Source organism: Eriocheir sinensis, chromosome 41 (assembly GCF_024679095.1).
Source record: "Eriocheir sinensis breed Jianghai 21 chromosome 41, ASM2467909v1, whole genome shotgun sequence".
Lineage (NCBI taxonomy): Eukaryota > Metazoa > Arthropoda > Malacostraca > Decapoda > Varunidae > Eriocheir > Eriocheir sinensis.
Genome location: NC_066549.1, coordinates 6,711,602 through 6,736,089, shown reverse-complemented (window position 1 = coordinate 6,736,089; position 24,488 = coordinate 6,711,602). Strand labels below are relative to the sequence as shown.

The 24,488-nt window shown below is 41.8% G+C and overlaps 1 protein-coding gene and 1 long non-coding RNA gene across 11 annotated transcripts; one reads left to right on the top strand and one right to left on the bottom strand.

The window, feature by feature from the left end:
• The first annotated feature begins 3,253 nt into the window (after positions 1-3,253).
• On the top strand, positions 3,254-6,484 carry LOC127009578 (uncharacterized). The gene is made up of 2 exons (XM_050882785.1): positions 3,254-4,790; positions 5,904-6,484. The coding sequence occupies exons 1-2, from the start codon at positions 3,287-3,289 to the stop codon at positions 6,425-6,427; spliced, it is 2,028 nt and encodes a 675-aa protein (XP_050738742.1). The 5' UTR covers positions 3,254-3,286; the 3' UTR covers positions 6,428-6,484.
• LOC127009579 (uncharacterized) lies at positions 4,120-6,325 on the bottom strand. Of its 10 annotated transcripts, none has more exons than XR_007762083.1 (6): positions 6,177-6,325; positions 5,952-6,017; positions 5,475-5,792; positions 5,223-5,315; positions 4,587-5,063; positions 4,279-4,427 (listed from the first exon to the last, which is right to left on the bottom strand). It is a non-coding gene; the product is annotated as an uncharacterized LOC127009579 (long non-coding RNA). The 10 variants fall into 10 exon arrangements; XR_007762080.1 differs by having other exon boundaries at positions 5,223-5,381; positions 5,541-5,792; XR_007762075.1 differs by lacking the exons at positions 4,279-4,427; positions 5,223-5,315 and adding an exon at positions 4,120-4,268 and having other exon boundaries at positions 4,587-5,156.
• Positions 6,485-24,488: the final 18,004 nt, after the last annotated feature.

The window sequence follows — 24,488 nt, the reverse complement described above, 5'->3', positions numbered from 1 at the left end:
ATAATATAAAATAATAATATAAAAATCAACAAAGGGATATTTTTCACTACCACCCGACCAAAAAAACGTTCTCCCATATACCTGGCTGCAAAGTGGTAATTAGCCCTACCTGTAATTACCCCAAAACCGCCTTAATCACCTGGTGCGGGTCCCCTTCATTGCCCACCTGTCCTCCCCCCTGCCCACCTGCTGTTAATCAACCTGCCCGTATAAGGTGGCGCCGCCGAGGTTGCTCATCAGGGTCATCAGTATCATCACCGGTGTTGTTGCCGCGTGATTGCTAGTTTTGTTGCTATGCTGTTATTGTTAGTGGTGGTTACGATGTATGTTGGAGCCTTGAACCTGAAATCCTGTACCCAAGCAATTTTGAAGCCCGTTTGAGAGAAGGGAAAGAAAGCTCGTGGTGTAAGGTTTTTGATATAGTGCTCTTTCTCTATGCTTTTAGGCTGCGTTTACACCAAGCGAATCGAATTTGCTGGTGACGTTGTATGTTAGAACTTTGAACCTGAAATCCAGTACCCAAGCAATTTTGAAGCCCGTTTGAGAGAAGGGAAAGAAAGCTGGTGGTGTAAGGTTTTTGATATAGTGCTCTTTCTCTATGCTTTTAGGCTGCGTTTACACCAAGCGAATCGAATTTGCTGGTGACGATGTACGGTATGTTGGAACCTAGAATCTCAAAACCTGTACCCAAGCAATTTTGAAGCCCGTTTGAGAGAAGGGAAGCTCGTGGTGTAAGGGTTTTGATATAGTGCTGTTTTTCAATGCTTTTCGGCTGCGTTTGCACCAAGCGAATCGAATTTGCTGGTGACGATGTACGGTATGTTGGAACCTTGACCCTTAAATCCAGTACCCAAGTAATTTTGAAGCCTGTTTGAGAGAAGGGAAGCTCGTGGTGTAAGGGTTTTGATATAGTGCTGTTTCTCTAAACTCTATTTTTTTTGCTGGAGTCACGATGTAAGAAAAACCGACCCCCCCCGAAGTGGTATTGAAGCCTGTTTGAGAGAGGGGAAGCTCGTGGTTAAGGTTCTTTATATAGTACTGTTTCTCTATGCTATTATTTTCTATTGCTGGAGTCACGATGTAGGACCCCCCCCCCCGAGTGGGCTAAAATGGCTAAATTCGTGCCAATCGCAGCGGACGGGTTAATTCCTGATGTTTATTGGCAATAGTTAGGCGTCAAAAAACGGTAAATACTATGCTCTGAGTACGATAATCAGGCAACGGTGGGTAATACTGTCATTGCCGGTCACGATTTAATATGAAAAAAAATTGAGTATTGCATTTCGCGAGACAAAGTGAAGGACGAGAGGGAACGAAGAAATTAATAAAAAAAAAACAAGTGTGAGGAGAGTAACACCAGAAGGAAGAGGATATAAAAAAAAGAAGAATTAGAAGAGAGAAAAATATTGCAAGTTGAAAAAGCAGTAGTGAACCTCATCTATACAACAAGCTCGTGGTGTAGTTTTACTTTATATATTACTTTTCTTTCTCTGCTTTTACTGTTAATGTCAATGTCGCGATGTAAGAAGAAACCTGGAGCCTGTTTAAGAGGAAAGGATCATCCATCAGTTTCGTGGTCCAGGGTTTTTGAGGTGCTGTCGTTGCTGTTGCTACTGTTTGGTGATTCTGATGTTGACTGAAGGCAAGGCTAATTGGCTGTTATGCTTGAATATTTTAAAAGAGCTCAAGACTAATGAGAAGGTTGATAATGCGCCAAGATGAGTGGAGTGAATTCATCCAGTAGGTATTTTTTTGATAGCCTTGGACAGATTTACCTACTACTACTACTACTACTACTACTACTACTATTACTACTTCTGCTGCTACTACTACTGTCACTACTACTACTACTACTATTACTACTACTACTACTATACTACTACTACTACTACTACTACTACTACTATTACTACTTCTGCTGCTACTACTACTGTCACTACTACTACTACTACTACTACTACTACTTCCACCACTACTACAACGTCTGCTACATTATACAACTGAGGTACAGGATTTGAGGGTCAAGGTTCCAACATCCAACCACCACCACCTCCACCACCACCACCTCCTTCTCCTCCTCCTCCTCCTCCTCCTCCTCCTCCTCCTCCTCCTACTCCTCCTCCTCCTCCTAAAACACCTGCCCCCACAATACCCAAAACAGCCACAAGGACGTCAAGTTATTTAAATTTGTTTAAACTTGAACTCCTCCTTTTCTTTCTCTACCTCCTCCTCCTCCTCCTCCTCCTCCTTCAATTCTTTATCAACCATTACCACCAGCAAAACCGCATCCATCTTTTCCTTTCCCTCCTCCTCTTCCTCATACTTCTTAATCTTTATCACCATCGCCATCATTCTCATTTTCATTATCGTTTCCTCTTTTCCTTTTTCTTCTTTTCTTCCTTCAAACCCTTATTCCTTTTTTTCTTTCCCCATGAATGGTGGTGGTGGTGGTGGTGGTAGTGGTGGTGGTAGTGGCGTTGGGGGCGTAGGAGGAGAAGTGTGCCGGGCGCATGGCAGTCTTGGGAGGAGGAAGAGAAAGAGGAAAAAATATATATATATATATATATATATATATATATATATATATATATATATATATATATATATATATATATATATATATATATTTTCACTCATACGCTGACGACTCCACTCTGCATTATTCAAGTTCTTTCAAAAGAGGACCCTCACAACAGGAATTACAAGACTCCAGACTGGAGGCTGCAAAACACTTAACTGATGAGCAGCAGGTCTTGGTTTGTTGCTGGGAAAGAGGGAGGGAGAGAGGGAGCAGGGGGTGGCTGGGTTGAGGAGTGCACACACAGAGGGGGACAATGACTCCAGGTTCCGGAGTGAGACGAAACTTTAGTCAAATCCTCGGGGACGTTTACCTGGAAATGTGGTACTTTGTATTATGCAGATGGCCGGCTGTCTCCTGCTTGCCGAGAAGTGTCCAAGCATCTTTTTCTCATTTTCTCATGCACAGTTTGCAAAGTATTTTTATTTTGCTTGTTCCTTATTCATTTGCAATTTGCATTTGCAATTATGTGTGTGTGTGTGTGTGTGTGTGTGTGTGTGTGTGTGTGTGTGTGTGTGTGCTTTGTTTTCGTTCGACTCTCCCTGTTCTACCAAAACACATCCTACGGCGGAGGAAGACCCCAGAGGATTTTTCTCCCTGCCGGTCGGCGTCCCGGAGGCCATTCTGTTTTCAATCCCTGAGCTGACGAAAGCGGTTTTTACAAAACCGTAGTTCTTTTTTAATTTCATATCCTCACAGTTAACAATTATGTCGCTCTTCGCGGTGTGCACGCTCTTCTTGTGCCTGGGGAATCTGGGCGGCAGCAGCCTGCCGCTGGCCGGCGGAGCGAGCTCCGCAGGGCACCCGAACGACAAGGCGACCACCGGTACCTTGGAGATGGCCCTTATGAACCCTCGCCAGAAAGTTGACGAGGGGGGACTCAACGATTTACCCAAAATGTCTGCTCTAAAGAGCATGGACAGTGGCACTAATGACACCATCAAGACCGTGAAAAGGAAAGTCTTTAATAATACAGATGAAACGGGACAAGTAACCGGAAACAAGACAGTCGTTGAAAAGACTACAGAAACTGACGTTAAGCCCAATGGAAATGTATCAAAGACTACGGAAACACAGGTTGTTATTGATGAGGAAGGTAAAGAAAGCGGCGAAAAATCTGTCAAAGAGAGGGAAACCCTGACGGAAACTACTCCAAACAACGGGTCCTTAACACAGACGGTGGACGTGAAAAAGGTCACGGACGAAGTTGTAATAAAGAAGGAAGCAACAGTACAGCCTCTTACCAATGCGACCGAAGAAAAGCCGAAGGACGATAAAGCCGCAACTCTTCTTTTTCCGAAGGTAGGGGCGGATGACCAAAGTAAAAACAAAACAGAAACTGTGTTTAATGCCTCAGGAAAGAACGACGAGCCTCATAAAGTAGAACGAACAGAGAAAACAGTGGAGATTCTGCCAGGCAATAAAACGAATGAAGTTCTCGTTACAGAGAAAGAAGAAAAACTACCTTCACAGGAAACCATCAAGGAGATATTTGTGGAGAGTAAGAATTTTACAGAAAAGGGCAATGGATCTCTGACAGCAGAACGAACAGAGGTAACAAAGGAGATTCTGCCAGGCAATAAAACGAATGAAACTTTAGTAACAGAGAAAGAAGAAAGACTACCTTCACAGAACAGCATTACGATGACATTTGTGGAGGGGAGGAACGCTACAGAAAAGAGCGATGGACCTCATAAAGTAGAACGAACAGAGATAACAAAGGAGATTCTGCCCGGCAATAAAACGAATGAAACTTTAGTAACAGAGAAAGAAGAAAGACTACCTTCACAGAACAGCATTACGATGACATTTGTGGAGGGGAGGAACGCTACAGAAAAGAGCGATGGACCTCATAAAGTAGAACGAACAGAGATAACAAAGGAGATTCTGCCCGGCAATAAAACGAATGAAACTTTAGTAATAGAGAAAGAAGAAAGACTACCTTCACAGAACAGCATTACGATGACATTTGTGGAGGGAAGGAACGCAACAGAAAAGAGCGATGGACCTCATAAAGTAGAACGAACAGAGATAACAAAGGAGATTCTGCCCGGCAATAAAACGAATGAAGTTGTAGTAACAGAAAAAGAAGAAAAACTACCTTCACAGGAAACCATTAAGGAGACTTCTGTGGAGACTAAGAATGTTACAGAAAATGGCGATGGACCTCTGATAACAGAACGAACAGAGATAACAAAGGAGATTCTGCCCGGTAATAAAACGAATGAAACTTTAGTAACAGAGAAAGAAGAAAAACTACCTTCACAGAAAAGCATTACGATGACATTTGTGGAGGGAAGGAACGCAACAGAAAAGAGCGATGGACCTCATAAAGTAGAACGAACAGAGATAACAAAGGAGATTCTGCCCGGCAATAAAACGAATGAAGTTGTAGTAACAGAAAAAGAAGAAAAACTACCTTCACAGGAAACCATTAAGGAGACTTCTCTCGAGACTAAGAATGTTACCGAAAATGTCGATGGACCTCTGATAACAGAACGAACAGAGATAACAAAGGAGATTCTGCCCGGCAATAAAACGAATGAAGTTGAAGTAACAGAAAAAGAAGAAAAACTACCTCCACAGGAAACCATTAAGGAGACTTCAGTGGAGACTAAGAATGTTACAGAAACTGGCGATAGACCTCTGATAACAGAACGAACAGAGATAACAAAGGAGATTCTGCCCGGCAATAAAACGAATGAAGTTGTAGTAACAGAAAAAGAAGAAAAACTTCCTTCACGGGAAACCATTAAGGAGACTTCTGTGGAGACTAAGAATGTTACAGAAAATGGCGATGGACCTCTGATAACAGAACGAACACAGATAACAAAGGAGATTCTGCCCGACAATAAAACGAATGAAACTTTAGTAACAGAGAAAGAAGAAAAACTACCTACACAGGAAACCATTAAGGAGACTTCTCTCGAGACTAAGAATGTTACAGAAAATGTCGATGGACCCCTGATAACAGAACGAACAGAGATAACAAAGGAGATTCTGCCCGGCAATAAAACGAATGAAGTTGTAGTAACAGAAAAAGAAGAAAAACTACCTTCACAGGAAACCATTAAGGAGACTTCTCTCGAGACTAAGAATGTTACAGAAAATGTCGATGGACCTCTGATAACAGAACGAACAGAGATAACAAAGGAGATTCTGCCCGACAATAAAACGAATGACGTTGTAGTAACAGAGAAAGAAGAAAAACTACCTTCACAGGAAACCATTAAGGAGACTTCTCTCGAGACTAAGAATGTTACAGAAAATGGCGATGGAACTCTGAGAGTAGAACGAACAGAGATAACAAAGGAGATTCTGCCAGCCAATGAAACGAATGAAGTTGTAGTAACAGAAAAAGAAGAAAAACTACCTTCACAGGAAACCATTAAGGAGACTTCTGTGGAGACTAAGAATGTTACCGAAAATGGCGATGGACCTCTGATAACAGAACGAACAGAGATAACAAAGGAGACTCTGCCCGGCAATAAAACGAATGAAGTTGTAGTAACAGAAAAAGAAGAAAAACTACCTTCACAGGAAACCATTAAGGAGGCTTCTGTGGAGACTAAGAATGTTACCGAAAATGGCGATGGACCTCTGATAACAGAACGAACAGAGATAACAAAGGAGATTCTGCCAGCCAATGAAACGAATGAAATCACAGTAACAGAGAAAGAAGAAAAACTACCTTCACGGGAAACTGCTGTGACGCCACCGAAGGTTGTTAAAAAGCTTAGGAGAAGGAAAGCTTGTAGGTGTGACTCGTTCAGGACCCTTGCGGTGGTAACAGAAGAATTAGTTGCAAGAATTGCTGCTGTTGTATTGAAGGAAATGACAACAGAGTAGTGATAGTGTGTTGCTGTTTCTCTTATCAATTTCTTTGAAAAAAAATCATAATCAAAATAAATATTGAAGTTGGGAGACCGTGAACCATTCCAATACGTCACTTATGAACACGGTGATTGCGGCCCCGGTTTAGATTCGAGAGAGTTATGTTTCTTTTAAGACTGTACACACAATGCCGGTTTGTCTCCGGCCCTGAGTATTACAGCATTTAGTGGCATCCTTAGTTAACAGTTTACCACAGTTTACCTTCCGCAGGTTTCCCCAGTGAGTACTGAGGCCACGCGCAGCTATTGCGGAGACCCCAACTTTACCTCTTACCTATGTAGTTACCGCAGCACCCAGATTCAAGGAGCCGTTATTTAAGGCAACATGTATAAAATTTCAGCCATGCACGTATAATTCACGCATAGTTAGTGCCACAGCAAGTGTCAAAGTTAGCACAATGATGAGAGAACAAAAAAGGAAGGTAAACTGAGGCAACCCGGATGTCACACTGGCCCTGTGTCCCACGGTAATGGGCTCTCTCCCACCACAAACTCAAGGGTCGTTACTCTCAGACGCTTCTACCTCTCAGATCAACTGTTTCCAAAGACAAAAAAGGAGAATAACCGGGTTTTAAAGAGTGTTTGTTTGGGTTCATGGTACGGAAGGGTCAAACTACCAGAGGGAACTACCCCTGGAAATGCCCAAAACTACAACGAAAGCCTTGTCAAATCCATTTACACTTCGCTTGGCTCTTCTGATAACAACGTGGCGCCTGTGATGGAGTGGCCAGCCTCTCCTGTTCTATGGCTCCGCAGCACGCGGCCAAACTTTCCCTATCCTTGGCACTGGGTGAGATCCTGGCTCCTGCTAAAGGCGGCGTCACACAGGGCAAGTTTCTCCCAACATGTTGCTTGTTTTCGTTGGTGATATCACCAAACAACAATGTTGTGCATCACACAGCATTGACCCTGAACTGTTGTGTTGACGCCGCGCTCCAACAACAACAAACACCGCGCCAGCATCTCTCCAGCCAGTTTACCATAAATCGGAAGGATATTGAGCTAGGTTTTAGAAGACTGTGCTGCTGCATTGTACATAATGAAGCATGAGCTACGACTGCAGAAGCGTCAGAAGAGGCAGTGTTCTCCATCCCAACAGTCTGTTTACCTCGCGCCAGGCACAGCCTCCGCCCAGCATACCATCACAGTCAGTAGAGTGTTATAAATAACTTTACACAGTGGAAAAATAAATCACAAACACATACTTGCACATGTACGTCGGTTTTTGGAGTTTTACAGTTGACAATTTGAGTAAATATGTACGATGATTGATTTTCAATTTACATTTACAGCTGATAGCACGAATGTCATTTGACCCCGATTTCTCCCAACCAACCAACCAACCAACCGTTGTCCTTCCTTCCCGATCCGCCAAATCTTGTTGGTGGTTGTTCATTTTGCCCAACCGCCAACAAAAACGAGCAACATGTTGGGAGAAATATGACCAGTGTGACGCCGCCTTAATAAGTCTCTCTCTCTCTCTCTCTCTCTCTCTCTCTCTCTCTCTCTCTCTCTCTCTCTCTCTCTCTCTCTCTCTCTCTCTCTCTCTCTCTCTCTCTCTCTCTCTCTCTCTCTCTCTCTCTCTCTCTCTCTCTCTCTCTCTCTCTCTCTCTCTCTCTCTCTCTCTCTCTCTCTCTCTCTCTCTCTCTCTCTCTCTCTCTCTCTCTCTCTCTCTCTCTCTCTCTCTCTCTCTCTCCTGGGAGGAAATGCGGATATGATTATAGGAGAATATGATGATTATGGCCGGACACAATGCGACGGAGATAATGAAAGCAGGAAGAAAGAGGGCGAGGAGAAATTTGCGATACTCATGATTATTAAAGTGGAGAGAGAGGACCTCGGAACACACCTTCATACATATCCCCTCAGAGCCACACACCCACATCCTCGGCGGCCCGGACCTCCACCTGTACACGGGCTCCACCACCAACCTGACCTGCCTCGTGGAGTACAGCCCAGAGCCTCCTGAGATCATCTACTGGAGCCACAACGCCAAGGTAGAATGCTATCGTCAATCTACCCTAATACCGTGTTCTTCCATACTACCTTGCTCTTCACCTTCCTCCTTCCCCCAGGGCCGAGCATTTAAAACTGACAAAATGGTATAGTCACCCTTCCCCACTGCCACTTAGCGCTTTTCCTCCTCTCAGTGATCGTTAAAACACTAAGATAAAATGGTATAGTCATCCTTCCCCACTGCCACTTAGCGCTTTTCCTCCTCTCAGTGATCGTTAAAACACTAAGATAAAATGGTATAGTCACCCTTTCCCTCCACCTCCCGCTTCCATTTTGTCCAGCTTTTCCTCGTCTCTTCCTTACAATAGCAGTCAAAATATAGTGATAAAATGTTAAGGTCACCCTCCCCCACTGCCGCTTGCTTCCATATTTCTTTTTACCACTGCTTCCACTATGTCACATCAGCCAGGTAGAATGTGCTGTCACCCTCCCAATCCTTTACTATTTTTTTTTATTATTATGCTACTTGATCTCTCCCACTCCTCTATTTCACTTTGCATGTCTTTTTTTTTTTAGTTTTCTTCTTTATTTCATCGTTTGTTTTACTTTATTACTCTTTCCTTCCCTTTGCTTTACTATCCTTTCACATCCTTCGCTCAAATTTCCAGTCCTCGTCCTTTTGTTTAATAATTTCATCTATCTCTACGTTTACTTTAGTGTGCTTTTTCTCTCCAGTCTATTATTTTTATTTCGTCTATTTCTACTTATTTTTTCCTTTACGACTCATTCATCCCATCACTTGTTTTTCTATTCTCCGATCCATTGCCTCTATCCATTCCATCCATCATCTTTCTCTTCGTTGGGTTTATTTTGCTTCACTTGGTTTCTCCTCGTTTCTCTTCCCTTCATTGTACTTCCACACCACTCCTCTCCCTACCATTATCTCTCCTCCTCTCCATTGTATTAAAGTCACCCTCACTGGTCCGTGCTCTCCTCTCTCCGTTTGTTATATCCTAATCATAGTTTTCCGAAGCTGGGTCAGTTTTACTTTAATCGTGTTCCATCCTGCTTCATTGGGTTCATGTGGTTTTATGTAGTGTAGCCTGATTTCTTTTCAATCCAGATGTGGGATAAGGCTGCCGTTTTTATCCAGGGTTGTCCTGCAGCGCGATCGAATCCTCTATCGCTATCAAGTGCACTAGGTCTTCCGTGGACCCAAAAATAGGCTTTTCGTACCTCAAAGCCGTCAAACTCGAAAACTAAGATAATATAAACTGCTGAGGAGAGAGATAAACAACAACAACAAGGAAAAAAAACACGATATAATAAGAACAAAAAAAAGAAAGGATAAAAAAAACAGTAATAATGAAAACACAGGAAAGATGATTAGCGCAATAACGTGATAAGGAAAAAAAAAAATCTTGAAATTGAAAGAGGTGAAAATTCAAAACATGTAGTACAGAAAAATATATATAAATGCTGGAATTAAAAAAAGAAGTCAACCTTGCAATTTCATGAAGCATTATTTTGACTGGTGTAAAAATTATGGCGTCGTAACTACACTGGTCATATGGCGCAGCATTATTCTGATTCTCCTCCTCCTCCTCCTCCTCTTCCTCCTCCTTACTCCTCTTAATTCTCCTCCTCCTCCTCCTTACCCCCTTTTAATTCTCCTCCTCTTCCTCCTTACCCCCTCTTAATTCTCCTCCTCCTCCTCCTTACCCCCTCATAATTCTCCTCCTCCTCCTCCTTACCCCCTCTTAATTCTCCTCCTCTTCCTCCTTCTCCTTACTCCTCTTAATTCTTCTCTTCCTCATTGCTTTCCTCTTGATTTTAATTATTCTTTTTCTTTTAACTCAATTTCTTTTCGTCCTCCTAACACCTCTCTCTCTCTCTCTCTCTCTCTCTCTCTCTCTCTCTCTCTCTCTCTCTCTCTCTCTCTCTCTCTCTCTCTCTCTCTCTCTCTCTCTCTCTCTCTCTCTCTCTCTCTCTCGTCCAGGAAATTTACCCTCTCATCTCTCTTTTCGCACGAACTCTCCTTCCTGTCTCCTCCTCCTCCTCCTGCTCCTCCTCCTCCTCCTCTTCCTCGTCCAGTAAGAGAAGGTCGTATTTGCCCTGAGAGGTGGAGTAAGCGAGGGGGGGAGGGAGGAGGGAGGAAGGGAAGGAGGGAGGGAGGAGACGATGAAGAGTAAAAGTGGATGATCTTGTCCATCTTTAACCTCCGGACGGTCTCTTCTTCAAGGTTAAGTTTTTGTGCTCTTCTCGTTCCCTCCCTCCCTACCTTCCCTCCATCTCTCCACTCCCTCCTCTTCCCTTCTTCACTCCTCCTCCGTGGCTGCTACTGTCCTTGCGTGGCCGCCGTGTAAGATGAGATAATTGCATTGTGTTGTGACCGTCCCGCGGCGAAGATGGTCAGCTTACAGTGTCTTTACAAGGCGTTGAGGTACACATGGTTGGCTCCCCCTACGTGTGTGTGTGTGTGTAGTAGTAGTAGTAGTAGTAGTAGTAATAGTAGTAGTAGTAGTAGTAATAGTAGTAGTAGTGGTGGTGTACTGTACTTTCTATATATTTTTAAGTCTTATCATTAATGTCGTTCTTCTCTCTGAACTGCTAAGCTTATCATGGTTTATTTATGTGTTCAGAGATAACACACACACACACACACACACACACACACACACACACACACACACACACACACACACACACCAGCAGTCCTCTAATTTTCTCTCCTCCTTTCTTCTCTCTTTTTCATTTAGTTCCTCTTTGTCCTCTTACCCACCGTCCTCTTCCTCTTCCTCTTTCTCCTCTTACTCGTACTCGTTTTTCTCGTATGTACTACTTCCTCTTCCTCCTCCTCTTCTTACTTCCTACTTGTTTTCGTAATGCTTCTCTTCTTTTTTTCTGTCTCCCTCCTGCTTCCTATGTATTCCTATGTATGTATTCCTTCTTCTTACACTCGTCCTTATCGTGTGTACTATTCCTCTTCCTCTTCCTCCTCCTCTTTCTCCTCCCTCATCTCCTTGTACTTGTTCTCGTATTCCTCCTCTTTTTCTAACTCCTCCATATACACAGTCCTTCTCGTATGTCCTACCCTTTTCCTCCTTTTCCTCCGTCTTCTTCTCCTCTTCTTATTTGTTATTATATTGTTCCTCTTTATCAGCCTCCTCTTCCTCTACGTGCTCGTCCTTCTCGCATGTTTTACTCCTCTTCATCTTACTCTTCCTCCTCCTCCCGTCTTCGCATCCTCGTCCCTCCGCTCTTCTCTACAGCAAGCAGTAAATTTGCAGTAAAGATCTCTGGATTCGAATAAGCCGCAGAAGCACGCAGCCTCCACCCACTACAGTAACATTTACTTCGCTTTGCAGGATTTTCTTTTTTGTGTTTATTTGTTCAAGCGGTTCTTTCCACCCTTCTAATCCTTCTTCTTATTTTGCTTCTTATTTTTCTACTTATTTTTATTTTTTTTCTCAAATTTCCAAACTTGTTATTGATCTTAGTGTTCCTGTTGTTGTCGTCTTTTGTTAATCTCTAGTTGTTGTTGGTGTTTTTTTTCTTTTTTTTTCTTTTTCCCTCTTGATTTACTTCTAAGTCCTTCTCCTCCTCTTCCTCCTCCTCATCATCATCCTCATTAATAATTTTCATTGCTGAGAGAGAGAGAGAGAGAGAGAGAGAGAGAGAGAGAGAGTATCTGGTCTAGCTAACCTTTTGACCTTGGTAACGAGAGAGAGAGAGAGAGAGAGAGAGAATGCTCAACACACCTGTCACACTATACCTGAGTGTTATCAATAATTTCAAGGGCGAGGCTAAACTAAGGAGGAGGAGGACGAGGAACAACAATAAAGAACAACATGGTGTGAATGCAAATCAGAATATATGTATAAAAAATAAAATTAATCGTGTACGTCGTTATGTTCACCATGAATAAATGTTTTGCGAAATGAGATAAACATTTTATTTTCAATGCGAGAACACACTTGCATGCACCTGAGCACACACACACACACAACACACACACACACACACACACACACACACACACACACACACACACACACACACACACACACACACACTCAAGGATCACAGGCGAATCATCTGCAGAAAGAAAGGGAAAGGAAAGGAAGGGAAGGGAAGGGAAGAGAAGAAAGGGAAGGGAAGGGAAGGGAAGGGAAGGGTGAAATGGGAGAATAGAGGAAGAAGGTGGAAGGAAATAGGAGGTAATGGAAGGGAACGGGAGATCATGGAATGGAAGATGAGGGAACAGAAATTGAGGGAAGGGGAGGCATCGAAAGGGAGGGGGAGGAAAAGAAAGGGAATGGAAGGGGAGTGAAACAATAAAGAGATGAGATGGAAAGGAAAGGGAAAGTAAGATAAGGAAACAAAAACAAAAACAAAGAGAAGATCAGAGTAGGAATGGAAAGAGGAAGGGTGGAAGAGAGTAAAAGGGAAGGGCGAGGAGGTGGAAGAAGTGGAAGGAAAGAAAAGCAAAGAGCGAGGAAGACATGGGAAGGGAAGGGAAGGAAAGGTACTGGAAGAAAATAGAAGGGGAGGGAAGGAAAAGAAGAAGAGAAGGGAAGTGGAGAGAGAGGGGGGAAGGGACGAGGAGGGAGAGAAATGTAAGGAAGATAAATGAAGGGGAGGGCTGGGAGAGGAAGGAAAGTATATGGAAGAGAAGGGAAGAGAAGGGAAAAATAATGTATATATGTATTTTTTTGTATCCTATTTTTTGCCCTTTTCCTCTAAAAAAAATTAAATCCCACAAATTACTTTAGAGATTTTATACATTAGAGAATCTTTACCTCATCAGTGGCTCAGTTGGATTGCTGCCTAAACTTCTACTCAAAAGGAATGGGTTCGATCCCCGGCTCTCAGTTGTGTTACATTACTGGTAGTTTCTTCTTCTTCTTCTTCTTCTCTTTTCTTTTCTTCTTCCTTCTCCCCCTCCTCCTTTTTCTTCTTTTCTTTGTTTCTCTTCTGCTTCTTCCTCTAGAGATGCAACAACGACTTCTTCAATACACAGCAATCCAAGGTGTTACTATAGAAAGGTGCAACAATGTTCTTTCATAGAGTAACATGTGTCCGGTGTGTATCGGGGGCACCAGGGCGTCTCCAGAACAAGGGCGGTGACGGAGCGAAGGGCGCGAAGAGGGGCGGTGAGACAGCAAGGTCGGACGAGGTAGTGACGTCATCTAGGGAGGGCTTGCTGATTGGCTGTGAGGGGAAGCTGGTTCATGACGTCACTGGAAGGTCGAGTATGTGTATTCCTCTTCTTCGTTTTCCTCCTCCACGTCCTCCTTTACTTTTTCTTTTTTTCTTTTTTGTCTCCTTCTCCTCTTTCTTTTTCTTATTTTCTTCCTCCTTTTCCCTTTTCTTCTTTGCTTTTTCTTTTTCTTATTCTCTTCTTTCTTTCTTTTTTCTTTCTTTCTTCTTCTTCTTCCTCAAACTACAATACTACTACTACTACTACTACTACTACTACAACCATAACGACTTCCACTACTACTACTACAACAACAACTTCCACTACTACTACTACTACTACTACTACTACTACTACTGCTACTACCACCAGTCATTATCATCATCATCATTAGGTTTATTCCCATCATAATAATTACACACACACTCATAATCTGTTCGCCACATCCTCCTTCCCGTTCATCGCCCTTATGCCACATTTTGGTCTGTTGTAAACCACTAAAATGTTAATGTTAATCCCCTCTTCCCTCTCTTCTCTTTCTCCTCTCTGCCACCCTCCCCTCTACTAGTACCGAGTTATTTGATTGTATAGGCCTCCCCTCTTCCATAAGTAATTACACAGTCCATTGAGGCCCAGGTATTTTTGTTCTGGATTTTCCCCCTTTTCATTCTCTGTGTTAATTCTTTCTCCTTCATTTTCCTTCCTTTCCGTCTTTTATCTTTTGTTTTTAATTTTTTCACTTCTTTTTCCTTGTCTTTCCTCTATTTCTTCTTTCTATTGTTTTCTCATTTTTTATTATTTTTTTACTATTTTCATCCTCCTCCCAGGTATTCTTGTTTTTTTTTCCCCTTTTTGATCTTCTGTATTATTTTCTCCTTCATTTTCCTTTTTTTCGCCTTTTTCTTTTCTTTTTTTTCATTCTTTCACTTCTTTTTCTTTTTCTTTTCGCTGTTTCTTCTTTCTATAGTTTTTCCTCTTCTTTTTATTTCTTATTATTTTTACTATTTTCATTCTCCTCCCCCTCTTCCTCCCCTTTGTCCTCCTTCTCCTTCTCCTCTTCCTCCCCTTTGTCCTCCTCCTTCTACTCTTCCTCCCCTTTCTCCTCCTCCTCCTCCTCTTCGTCCTCGCCCTCCATATCATCTTCACGTTCTCATTTCTCTTTGTTTATTTTCTTCCTTCTGTTCTTTCACTCATCAGACTTATCCGCAATGTCTCTTTCCTCCCTGATTTCTTTTCCCCCTTTCTTTACTTCTCCACCTTCACAAACTACACCATTTATCTGCTTGCATTTTTTTCCCTTCATTCCTCCCTCTTTAATCCCCTACTCTCACTTAAACCTTCCTGCTTCCCTTCCCTCCCCTCATCCATCCCTTCTTTTAACCGCTGGTCTCAGTTTCTCTTCCTATAATTCAATACTGTTTTCATTTTCCACTGTATTCGATTTCCTTCCTTGATCACGCTGGTTAGTTTTTTTTTGTTTTCCTCTGTTTTTTTCTCTCTTCATGTCACCTCTCGTTTTTATCATCCTTACTTCTTTTCTTCATCTTTATCGGTTTTATTTTTCTCATCTTTCTTTTATACCTGATTAGTTTTATTGCGTGTCTGGTTTTACGTAATCTGTCTTTTTTTTTACAGCAAAGGAGACAGTTCAAGGGCGTAAAGAAAAGAAAACAATAATAAAGAAAAGAGCCCGCTACTTACTGCTCCTGAATAAAGTACAGAGGAGTGGCCAAAAAGAGAGGTCAATTTCGGGAGGAGAGGTGACCTGATAATCTCCTCCGTCTGTCTTTGTGTCGTGTTTTTTTTCTTTTCATTCTCTTCTGGTTACCTTTTATTTCAATCCTCTTTACTGCTTTTCCTATCTTCATCAACCTTGTGTTATTCCCTTATACCTGATTAGATTTATTGGCTGTCTGGTTTTTCGGAATTTGTCAATCTTGTCTCATGTTCGTATTTCCTTCTGTTCTGTCTATATTTTACTTCTATCCTCCTTACTGCTTTTTCTTATCTTCATTGGAGTTATTTTATTCCCTTATACCTGATTAGATTTATTGGCTGTCTTATTTTATGGAGTTTATCAATCTCTCTGTTCTGGCTGACTTTTATTTTAATTCCCCTTGCTCCTCTTCATTATCTTTCTCGGTTTCTTTTCAATTCTCTTATTCTCCTATTTAATTTTCTTTGATCCAGTTTGTCTTGTCTTAGGTAATTCAATGATGATATGATAAATGGAGTGTATTTTTTCTTTATCAGTGTTGTTTACTCTAGTTTTCCATCACATTTCCTTATCTTCATCTCATTCACCACTTTTTTAAATTTTAGCGTCACTTTTTCGAACGCATGTATAATTATCTTCCTTTTGTTCTACTTTATTTTTATTTATCAGTGGTGTTTACTATTTTTTTCTCCATCACTTTTCCTAATCTTCATCTCATTCTCATTTTCATTAATTTTACAGTGTCACTTTTTCGAACGCATGCATAACTAACTTCCTTTTCTTCTACTTTATTTTTATTTATCAGTGGTGTTTACTATTTTTTTCTCCATCACTTTTCCTAATCTTCATCTCATTCTCATTTTCATTAATTTTACAGTGTCACTTTTTCAAACGCATGTATAATTAACTTCCTTTTGGTTTAATTGATTTTACATATTTTCGTCTTTTATTTACTTACAACATTTCTCCGTAACTATCCTTCATCATCTCGATTTAGAATAGTACAAGTTCACCCAAGACGTTCTTTTTTAATATTTTCTTCCACTTGTATTTCTTTTCCTTCTATCTTAATTGTCTTCCACGAAATCCTCCACGCCATAATTCATTCAGCACATGTATTTTTCTTTTGTTAATCTTTGTCTCTTTTTAGTCTTCTTACTCTAGTCACTGTCTTGTATTTTTCATATCCTTGTCTGCTCATCGAATCAATGTATACTTTCTTATTCCCCTTGATGCCCTTTCACCTCAGTTAATAATAATAGTAACAACAACAACAATAATAATAATAATAATAATAACAAAAATAACAATAATAATAATAATAATAATAATAATAATAATAATAATAATAATAATAATAATAATGATAATAATAATAATAGTAATACATTATATATCCGTTGTCTACTTCATCTGTGTCCTTCCTGTTACAATACAACGCTTACAAACGACCTTTTCTGTACTAACCATCACAAACGTTTCTATATTCACTCTAACACTATTTTGAGAAGGTCGCCTGTCTCATATTTTCGGAATCCAACTTCTCTTCCTTTTCTGTGCCTGAAGCTTCGCTCTTATTCACCTCCCACACACCTACAAAAACACCAGTCTTTCTACGCATATATTTGTTTTACCGCGACGTAAAAAAAAAAAAACAAAAAAAAAACGTTTCTATATTCACTCTAACACTATTTTGAGAAGGTCGCCTGTCTCATATTTTCGGAATCCAACTTCTCTTCCTTTTCTGTGCCTGAAGCTTCGCTCTCATTCACCTCCCACACACCTACAAAAACACCAGTCTTTCTACGCATATATTTGTTTTACCTTGGACTAACAACTAATTTATCTGCATTCTCTATAACACAAGTTTAAGAAGGTCGACTGTCTCATGCTTGTTTTTAGAATCTAACGTTATTCTTTATTTTCATTGTTTCAGAAATCACTTAATTCTCCACGTATTCCCAAACATCAGTCCTTCTACGCATGTATTTCCTTTTCCTTTGACTAACAACTAATTTATCTGCATTCTCTATAGCGCGTTTAAGGAAGTCAATTGCCTCATATTTCCAGAATCCAGCTTCACTTTTATTAATTTTTTACGTACTTCTAGACATCCTTAGTCTCTCAACGCATGTATTTCCTTTTTCTTTCACTACCAACTAATTGATCTACATTTTCTATGACACAAGCTTATGAAGGTCGATTACCCCATTATCTCAGAATCCAAGTTCACTTTTATTAATTTTCCACGTACTTCTAGACATCCTTAGTCTCTCAACGCAAGTATTTCCTTTTCCTTTCACTACCAACTAAGTTATCTGCATTCTCTATAACGTGTTTAACAAGGTCGATTGCCTCAAATTTCCAGAATCCAGCTTCTTTTTCTTTGTCTTCCACGTCCTCCTAGACATCAATCTTTCAACGCATGTATTTCCTTTTCCGTGGACTACCAACTAATTTATCTATTGTCTACTCACGCTGCGTCCCTCCCAAACAACGCCTCTTCCTATTGCCCAACACTATCTCAAGGACGCCGGCGGACGGGAGGAGTGAACTAGGGGAAGGCCGGGAGGGAAGAGGAGAAGGAGGGGAAGGGGGTGTTAGGAAGGGGAATTTTGGAGAATGAGCAAGGACGTATGAGGGGGAACGGTGGGAAGGGGAGGGGAAGGGGAAGGAGGGGTGAGGATGTGAGAATGGGCATGTGCTGAGATGAAGAATGGGGAGGACTACGTGATGGGGCGACGTGCAGTAATACCTAAAAGCGTCTGGTGAGTGGGTGCTAAGAGGGGCAGGGAGAGGGAGAAGAAGGGGAAGAGAGCAGGAAAAGGTAGAAGAGGGGTGAGGAGGGAAGGGGTCACCGGCATTGGGGAAGAGGAAGGGTATTAAAAGAGGAGGGCGCAGCGACATTATGGTAATGGGTGAAGGGACAAAGCAGGTGGTGAAAAAACAAGATATGGAAATGAAGAATGGGGAGAGGAAGGGTTGAGAAGAAAAATGGGAAGGTGGGGGTGGGGACTCGGGAGTGGAAGTGAGGAAAATGAAATGAGATAAGAAAGAGGAGTCAAGGAGAGGGGGAAAATGAGAATGAGGAAGGATAAGAAAGCAGAAATAGAAAGGATGGAGAGTGAAGGGAATAGAGAAGGTGAGATAAGAATGAGGAGTAAGGTTGTATGATAAATGAGGATGACGAAGTAAAGGGAGAAGAAAGAACGAAAAAAGAGAAATGGAGAATAAAGAGAATGGGGAAAGAACAGTAGAAGTTGATAATGAGGAAGAGATGTGTAGTAGAAATGAGTTAGGAAGATAATGTGGAGTTTATGAGGAAAGAAAAGTGGAAGAAAGGGGAGTGAGGAATGGAGGAAGAGGAAGAGGTAGGGAGCCTGTGAAGGGGAGGGAAAGGGGAGAAGAAAGAACGAAAAAAGAGATGGAGAATAAAGAGAATGCGGAAAAGACAGCAAAAAGTTGATAATGAGGAAGAGATGTTTAGTAGAAATGGATGTAAATGAGGAAAGAAAAGAGGAATGAAGGGGAGTGAAGAATTGAGGAAGAGGAAGAGATAGGGAGCGTGTGAAGGGGACGGAAATGGTAATGCGGCCGTAGAGGAAGTAATAAAAACAGAATAGGAATGGACAGGTCAGGAGAAAAAAGAAGGAAGGGGAGGACGAGGGAGGGAGAGATGGGTAGTATTTTACCTATAGGGGCAGGGCAAGGGCAGGAGGGTAAAGAGGAAGGGAGGGACAAGAGAAGAAAATCAGAGAAGAAAAAAAGGATAGCAAAGGTAACATAGAAGATAACGAGGACAGTTCATGGGAGAAAAATAGAAGAATGGAGAAATGACGTAAACAACAATATGAAAAAGGACAAAAAATGAAAAAACGAAAAAAAAGTGCTGAATAAAAAAAAAAGGAACAGAGTGAAGCAATTAATGAGTTGGAATACGGAAAAAAGAAAAAGGACAAAAACTGCATAAATAAAAAAAAAAGTGCTGATTAAAGAAAAAAAAACAGCAACACGATGAAGCAATTGATGAGTTTGAATACGAAAAAAAAAATTGAAAGTGAGAAAAGAGAAAATACTGAAGAAATGGCAGGGAAATTTTACGAGGAAGAAAGAAGAAAGAAGGAGATGAGCTGAAAATTGATATCAAGGAGAAGGGATGTGAGGATAATACATGTAATTTAAGGAAAAGGGAAATAAGGAAAAGTTAAATAATGGAGGTGGGAGAAAAATACAGCAGGTTGGGGCAGAGGTTTCGAAGGAATAGGAGGAATAATAATAATAAGAGGAGGAGGAGGAGGAGGAGGAGGAGGAGGAGGAGAATGGCATACTGCAAAGACAGTGATTAGCGACCGGCCATAAAAAGAAAAAAAGTAGGCGTGCAGAAGGAGGAAGAAACTGGGAGTGGAGGAGGAGTTGAAGGAGGAGGAGGAGGAGGAGGATGAGGAGGAGGAAAAGGAGGAGGATGGCAGACGGCACAGACAGTGATTAGAGGCCGGCCATAAAAAAAAAAAAGGAGGCGTGCAGTAGTAAGGAACAGGGAGAGGAGGAGGAGGAAAGGAAGAGGAGAAAAAGAAAAGGAGGAGAATGGAGAAAATGGAGAATAATTATGAGGACGAAGAGGAGGAGGAGGAAGAGGCGAAAAAAAGGAAGGGATGAACGAGGAGAAAGCCGAGGAAGAAAAAGATGAAGAAGAAACAAGAGAAGAAAAAGATGAAGGTGAAGACAAGAAGGAGAACGAAAATGTGATAAATGCAAGAAGAAAACAAGAAAACAAAAGCATAACCGGAACAGAATCTAAAGAAACAAAACAGAACCAAAAGAAAACCAGATCTTACGGTGTGTGATAAGATCGAAGTGAATGAGGTTAACCATTCATTAGGACAAGGTTAAGAGGAGGAGGAGGAGGAGGAGGAGGAGGAGGAGGAGGAGGGAAGAGGGAGGAATCAATAAGGTATGGAGGTGTCTGTATGGGCGGAGGGAGGTGAGAGAGACAAATTTCCATATATCTACTTCCTTAAACCCACACATACCACCACCACCACCACCACCACATACCACCACCACTATCACCACCACCACCACCACTCCGATCACCAAAACCTCCTCTTCCTCCTTCTCCTATTCTTCTTCCTACGCTTTCTTCTTTTCCTCCTCCTCCTCCTCCTACACTTACTCCATTTCAGGCTTCTCTTCCTCCACCTACACTTCCTCCTCTTCCTCCTCCGGCTTCTCGTCCTCCTACGCTCATTTCTCTATCTCTTCTTCTTCTTCGTTCTCCTTTTTTTCTCCTCCTCCTCCTCCTCCTCCTTCCCTTTCTTCTTGTTATTTTTTCTTTCTCTTCTTATATTTACTTTCTTCTTCCTCTTCTTCTCCTTCTCCTTTTACATTTAGTCCTTACATTCCTCCTTCTCCTCCTCCTCCTCCTCCTCCTCCTTCTCCTCTTCCTCATAAATCTGATCTCCAGGTTCATACTTTTCCTCTCCCTCTTCTCTTCCAAAAGCAACTTCTTCTTCTTCTTCTTCCTCCCACGCTCCCATCAGTCAAACCTCCTTGCCGCTTTAGGAGTGCAGCACCATCCTACACACCCATCCTTCACCCGCGGCGCATCCTTGCTACCTAATGCGTCCCTGTGGTTGAAAGGGAGAGTCAGTGGCGGGCTGCATCTGTGACTAAATGACGACAACATCTGTAGATAGCGTAGAAGGTGAAGCCTCTTGGATAGGTGATTTCAACACGGTGGTAAGTGGTGATCTTTGTCTAGCTCAATTGCTTTGCCTCTCCTTCCTATCTTGACTACAACGGAGATTTCAACGAGGTAGTAGGTGGTGATCTTCCTCTCCCTCACTCGCTTTTGCTCTCTCCTCTCCTCTATTTCTTTCTTATTCTGAATATACATCTGGAATTTGGCTGTGTAGACCTCTTGGATATCTAAACGAGGTGGTAAGTGGTGATCCTTCTCTGCTCTTCCTTCCTCTTCTTTACTTTACTTCTTTCTCACTCTCAAAAGACCTCTGGAAATACGCTTTCTGAACGTTTTGGGGAATTTCAACACGGTCATAGGTGGTGATCTTTCTCTCGCCCACTCGGTTTTGCTCATACTTTCCTCTCCTCTCCTTTGTTTCTTTCGCATTCTCGATATATAATTGCAAACAAGTTCTGAACATTTCGGGAGATTTCAACAGGGAGATTTCAATACGGTCTAAGGTGTTGATCTTTCTTCCTTACTTTTTTTACTTCCTCTCTTACAGCCTTTGTTTCTTCATCTCTGGACTGCAATCAAGTTCTGTGGACCCCTCGAGAGATTTCAACAGGGTAGTAAGTGGCAATCTTTCTCTTGGCCATTTTTTTACTCCTTCCTTCCTTTAATTTTGTCTCTTTCCCTCACAGCCTTGCACTGCTTCGTCTCTGGACTGCAATCAAGTTCTGTGGATCCCTCGAGAGATTTCAACAGGGTAGTGAGTGGTGATCTTTCCCTCGGCCACTTACTTCTGCTACTTTCTTCCTTCCTTTAATTCTGCCTCTTTCCCTCACAGCCTCGCATTGCTTCATCTCTGGACTGGAATCAAGTTCTGTGGACCCCTCGAGAGATTTCAACAGGGTAGTGAGTGGTGATCTTTCCCTCGGCCACTTTCTTTTGCTTCTTCCTTCCTTCCTTTAATTCTGCCTCTTTCCCTCACAGCCTCGCAATGCTATATATCTGGACCACAATCAAGCAGTGAGGATGATTTGGGAGATTTCAACGAAGTGGTAAGTGGTAATCTTTCTCTCACCCACTCGTTGTTATTCCTCCTTCCCTTCCCTCTTATCCCTTCTCGCAGCTTCACACACCGAATGATTTACTCTTAATATATGATCAAAAGCACCATTAGGAGTATTGAGAGGCTAGGTTTACGATTGTATATATTATCGTTATTTATTCAGTGGCCACAGATCGTAAATTTTTTGTCGTAAATACAGAGGACAGTTTTTTTTTCTTTTGTGTTTTCTTTTTTTTTTCATCACTTTTCCTTCAGTTAGTAATTTTCAGCATATTTTTTTTAATCACGTGATATTTTCTTTTGATACTTTTTCACTTTCTCATATTAGTCTTCTTCAGTTTCTTTTCCTTCATAATATTTTTGCTTGTGCTCTTCCCTTGTCTTTTCTTTATCTTTATTTTCCTCTGATTCATTCGTTAGCTCCTTCTTAAATTTCTTTCTTTCATTATTTTTGTGTGTGTGTGTGTGCATCACGAATCTTTGTTTGTAACCCATTGTCCATCAAATTCTTGCGGTCATCGGTAACTAATTAGGAAGTCATTATCATGTGTGTGTGTGTGTGTGTGTGTGTGTGTGTGTGTGTGTGTGTGTGTGTGTGTGTGTGTGTGTGTGTGTGTGTGTGTGTGTGTGTGTGTGTGTGTGTGTGTGTGTGTGTGTGTGTGTGTGTGTGTGTGTGTGTGTGTTTGTGTGTGTGCGTAGATGCTCTTCAAGGTGAACTGCACACATTCCTAGCAAGTTACATGAGTTAATGTTATTACCACTTACACAACAGCTAATGGGCAGCATCTTCACTCGCTCCATCGGTCCTCAAAGACATCTCATCCCCGCCCTCCTTCATTTCCTGTTTTTTCCTCCTTTCCTTCCTCTTACCTTTTCTCTTCTTTACTCTGCCTCCTCAAAACATCTTCCCCTTTCCTTATTTCCTGTTCTTTTTCTTCCTTCCTTTCTCTTACTCTTCCTTCTTTATGCTTCCTCAAAACCTCTTCCGCTTTCCGTCTTCCAATACTTGCCCTCCCAAATTTCCTGTTTTTTTCTCTCCTTTTCTTTCCTCTTCCTCTTCCTCTTCTTCTCTCTGCCTCCTGAAAACATCTTCCTCTTTCCTTCTTCCTATCCTCGCCCTCTCTTATTTTTTTTTTCTCCCTTTCCTTCCTCTTCTTTACTCTGCCTCCTCAAAACCTTTTCCTATTTCCTTCTTCCTATCCTCGCCCTCCCCTATTTCCTGTTTTTTTTTTCTCCCTTTTTCCTCTTACTCTTCCTACTCTTTTTTCGCTGCCTCCTCAAAACCTCTTCCTCTATCCTTCTTCCTATCCCCGCCCTCCCTCATATCCTGTTTTTTCTCCCCTTCCTTCCTCTTACTCTTCCTCTTCTTCTCTCTGCCTCCTTAAAACCTCATCCCCTTCCCTTCTTCCAACCTCCGCAATCCCTCATTTCCTGTTTTTTTTCATCCTTTCCTCTTCCTCTTACTCTTCTTCTCTCTGTCTCCTTAAGGTGAAGACTATTTAAGAATTCAGCAGGAGGAGGAGGAAGAGGAGGAGGAGGAGGAGGAGGAGGAAGAGGAGGAGGAGAGGGCAATTAGCACAAAGTGAGGAAGAAGGAGACGGATGTTTAGGCATGCAGGAGCTAGCTGTCTGTCTGTCCCTATCTCTGTCTCCGCTGCTGCCTATCTGCTTATCACTGTTTGTTTAACTATTACTGTGTGTGTGTGTGTGTGTGTGTGTGTGTGTGTGTGTGTGTGTGTGTGTGTGTGTGTGTGTGTGTGTGTGTGTGTGTGTGTGTGTGTGTGTGTGTGTGTGTGTGTGTGTGTGTGTGTGTGTGTGTGTGTGTGTGTGTGTGTGTGTGTGTGTGTGTGTGTGTGTGTGTTTACTTGTTGATCTCTCTCTCTCTCTCTCTCTCTCTCTCTCTCTCTCTCTCTCTCTCTCTCTCTCTCTTTTGCATTCGGGTTAAAAATCGACTCTATAAAAACAAAACGAAAAATAAAGTTAAAAAAGCACAAATATAAAGACATCTAGGAGTAAAATTAATACTGATAAAAACGTGTATATCGATTCCAAATAAAATTATAAACCCGAAAAATCTTAAGAGAAAAAATGGTCGGAAACAACAAGAAGAGTAGTAAAGGTATATGATAAAGGAGAGGCATACGACCATCTTTTGTTTCACTCATGCATAAAACAAAAGCCGTGCGACATAAAACACAGACACACACACACACACACACACACACACACACACACACCGACACCTGGTTCCCTCGTGCCTCGGTACTTGAGATCACTGCCACCGATTCCCTGTGTGTGTGTGTGTGTGTGTGTGTGTGTGTGTGTGTGTGTGTGTGTGTGTGTGTGTGTGTGTGTGTGTGTGTGTGTGTGAGAGAGAGAGAGAG